General features: G+C 47.8%; 1 protein-coding gene across 5 annotated transcripts in view; it reads right to left on the bottom strand.

The window, feature by feature from the left end:
- Nucleotides 1-732: 732 nt before the first annotated feature.
- Nucleotides 733-3834, bottom strand: part of Prr5l (proline rich 5 like) — a 166623-nt gene continuing 163521 nt past the window's right edge. For all 5 annotated transcript variants that reach the window (XM_055599816.1, XM_055599845.1, XM_055599823.1 and 2 more), the window contains exon 9: nucleotides 733-3130. In XM_055599816.1, coding sequence (XP_055455791.1) covers nucleotides 2730-3130 — 401 coding nt within the window. In that variant the 3' untranslated portion in view covers nucleotides 733-2729. The remainder of the gene's footprint in view (nucleotides 3131-3834) is intronic.

Raw genomic sequence — 3834 nt, 5'->3', positions numbered from 1 at the left:
TGTGCTTGCAAATTCAACCAAAACATACTCTGAACTGCAGCACCCATGCTGTAAAGAAACACTGCTCATTGTATCTATTTTGAAAACAGACAACAAGAAAGGAGTTTAGTTTGTAAGTTCACTCAAAGCCCAGAGCTGGGATTACTTTCTGTCACTAAACTTCAGCCGAGGGAAACCCTTGGCATAAAATAGCAAATAACTTTCCATGGGCCGGGGGGGGGGGGAGGTTGTTGGTGGAGTGAGGGTGAGGGGAATGGTTAAAACTGGTACAGGAAACACTCTTGCAATAAGCCTGATGGCTAAAACACCCACTGTGTCTGTAAAATGTTGGTGAGTACAGTCTGGGATAGTTCTGGACTAGTATCAGGTGCGTTCAAAATGAAACTTGTACTGTTTAAAGTCAGCAGCAATGAGGTTCAACATCCTGCCCACTTTCAAGACAAGAGCTCATCCATTAAACTGACAACTGCTGTCTTCAGCAGACACGTCCAAGATAAGTGAAAAGGCATTTTAAAAAACATGCCTTGCTAATATCGTATCAACAGAAAAAGCAAACCCGAACATGACTAATTCATTGGCCTGGATCAATAAATAATCTCAAGCGTGTGTTTGGCGTACTGACAAGGACCTAGCCATCAGTTAACTTAAATGAACTGCAGAGCTCTGCATGCTAACACACATTAGCTCACATACGGGGGGGGGGGGCTTTTAAATTATCTGTGTGTGTGTGTGTGTGTGTGTGTGTGTGCATGCTTGCACGCACGCACTTTTTTGAGTGCACTCAGCTTCCATCAGAGCGTAGAAGAGGGCATCAGAATGCCAGGGACTGGAGTTACAGGTGGCTGTGAGTGCCTGAAACAGGTGCTGGGAACGAAATCACGTCTTCTGGACTCTGTAAGAGCAGCCTGTGCTCACGAGCACCGAGCCATCTCTCCAGCCCCCACACTTGTAGACTTTAGACACCACACAGAGGCAGATGATTCTTTTGTTTGAAACTCTGAAAGGAATCTGAACATTTCTCTTTGTGTATGTGGTGTGTATGTGGTATGTGTGTGTGTGTGCGTGTGCGTGCGTGTATGGCTTCAAACACTGTGTGCACTTGTATGGGTGCAGGCGCATAAGCAGTCTGTGCACACATGTTGACATTCCTCCTTTGTCATTTTCTCTTGGAAGGACAAAATTTAAACAGCTTAAAAACTACGATTTCTAAAGCAGAACCCATCAAAAGCACAGCTGTGTTCAGACCTGTGTTCAGGCCCAGAAGCTTAGATGACTTTAAGGGCCTTTTCTCCTGTTGCTGACTTATGCATTGAAATCCTAGCAACAAAATTTCCAAAGACTGAGCAGATCCTGAAAGGCCAGCACACACCATGAGCAGCCTCAGGAGAAACCTTCTATGTTGTTCTGAGTTTCTATTTGCAAGACCACAGATGAACAGGAAGCCAGGGACTCAAGACAAAAACCTGCCCTTCCCTAATCTGTAGTAAGGACCCAGCACAGTAACAGAGCTGCCTCAGATAGCATCATGAGACAGATGTGACAGGAATCTCAGACACTTCTGGGTACTTCTATAATTTCAGGGAATAAACATCCCTCCAAATAAAATGTGTCCACGTCCTCACCTCTCTCCGTCCACTGTAAAGCAGACACACTCCAATCACTATACTTGGCCAGGAGGCAGTCCCGATTCCAGCACGGCCTTCCCTAGAAACCAAGACACTTACAACACAGGCCGTTCCAGACTGGCTATTACAGAGCTTGAGGTATGTAATTCCTGCCCACTACTGATCCATTTGTTCTGAGCTATCCCGTCACCTTTTGAAGGGGTCCCCTTGTGTTTAGTCTGCAAACACAGACCACCGGAAATGAACAGTGCAAGATCCTACGTGCAAATATTTGCAAACATTTTTTTTTTTTTTTTTTTAGCAATACACATTTTACAAATTCAAGTGAAATCCAGGTACAGACTAGGTCAGTTGCTGTCAGGCAGCCTCTCATATACCCAACAGGAAAGCGGTCAGTTCCTGAAACTGGAGGGAGAGTAAGGCACCGATGACTGAGAAAGTTCATTCCTGCAATCTGGGGTGAAGCCTGAGAGGGACATGCCCAGAGGCTTATGCAAGACAGGGCTACACCAGCCTGGTAGGTTCTCCTAGGCAAAAGCTCTTCATGTAGACAGCACACGCCTGGACATATGTAAGGATGGACCCTTGCCCACAAGTACGACAATACTTTCCCAGGAACTCTGCAATTAATGTGATGAGAGGACATTCCCAGGGCCGTGTGGCATGGGTAGCAGTTGACTTCCATGCTCTAGAGAACCTCTACTGTTCTTTCTACCCATTGGCTTCTGCTTCACAGGATCATTAGGGGAATTGCAAAGTCTGGCCCATTCCAAGATGCCCATATGTTGCCTGACCTTCTGCTATAATAATGCCAGAGCATTATATACTAGGAGCATCGACATGTCCAATAGGATGGGGAAGGCCCAGAGACAAGGATCCAGGTGACTCAGGCAAGGCTGGAAGTCAAGAGAACAGTGGCACGAGGAGCTGGTCACAGACACCAGAGTGGGGAGCCGTACACGTGTTTCTCGAGGCATGAGGACTTGGCTTATGCCCTGAAGAAAAGGCAGTGTTGCCCAAAGCAAGAGCCCCTTGGTGATCCTGGGAAGGAGAAGGGGTTCATCCTGGCTACAAAGCAGGGATGCTGTCCCTGGAGGTGGAGGCTCAGCTGAGGGATGCACAGTTCAGCTCTGAGTCGTCCTGGCTGCCGCTTGCCACGTCTTCTAGTTCCAGTTCATCAGGGCTATCGGGTATGCTGGGCTCACTGGAGCACTGGCGATGCGGTGGCGGGAAGCTGGGTGGCAAGAGCAGGTGCTTGTCCTCGTTGCCAGCCTCCTCCCCCAACCCTGAGTGCATCATGGTGGCCATAGCCAACAGCTGGATATCCGAGTGGGCATTAGCCACTGTGTGCCGACGAACACTGCCACACTTCTCCAGGTAAGCCTCCCCTTCCTGTTCTGTGAGGGGGGTCAAGACCATCTCGTTCACTGGCCGGCCAACTGTGGTCATGAGAGAGGCATAGTTCAGGACAGTCACCTTGGGCCGGACCCTGGAATGCCTCCTGGCTGCAAGAGAAAAAGCAGCAATGGCTGTGATTAGGGAATGGTAAGAGGTGGTGACCAGAAGCTTCTCTTCAGATTGAGGATAAAGGTGTGAGGAGCAGAGTTCAGATCCCCAGAACCTATGCACATGCCAGGTGGGTATGGTGGCTTCCCTGTGATTCCAGCACTCAGAGGGCAGAAACAGGGGATCCCTGGGGCAAGTTCCTACCTAGCTAGACTAACATGTATCAGTGAGTTCTAGGATCAATGGAGAGATCATGAGTCCATGAATAAAGTGAAAAGCACTCAGGAAGACTCCCAATGTCAGCCTTGGGTCTACAGCTGCTGCTTTTTTAGAACTGTGCTCCAGAAACCGCTGAAGTTTCATAGGCAGAAGGCTTTGTGGTATTGAAGTAGCTGTTATACCAGCTACTCAGGAGGCTGGGACAGGAAGATCTCAAGTTAAAAGCCTGCCTGGGATACAAAGCAAATTCAAGGCTAGTCTGAGCAAGTGAGATTCAGTTTCAAAACAAAGAGTACAGAGAGGGCCAGTGGCATAGTTCAACAGTAGAGCATTTATCCTGCATGTGTGATGACCTAGGTTCAAATCTCAAGATCACAAAAATTAAAAATGGTTAGCATGCATTCTGGACTCCAACTAGAGGCTGAACCTAAATCATAGCATATCAATATTGTAAGTGTCTACTTTCAAGAGGAGAAAACTCAGT

Source organism: Psammomys obesus, unplaced genomic scaffold (assembly GCF_907164565.1).
Source record: "Psammomys obesus unplaced genomic scaffold, mPsaObe1.curated_primary_1811, whole genome shotgun sequence".
Classification (NCBI taxonomy): Eukaryota; Metazoa; Chordata; class Mammalia; order Rodentia; family Muridae; genus Psammomys; species Psammomys obesus.
The sequence above is the reverse complement of the archived record's forward strand: the minus strand, read 5'-3'. Positions and strand labels throughout refer to the sequence as shown.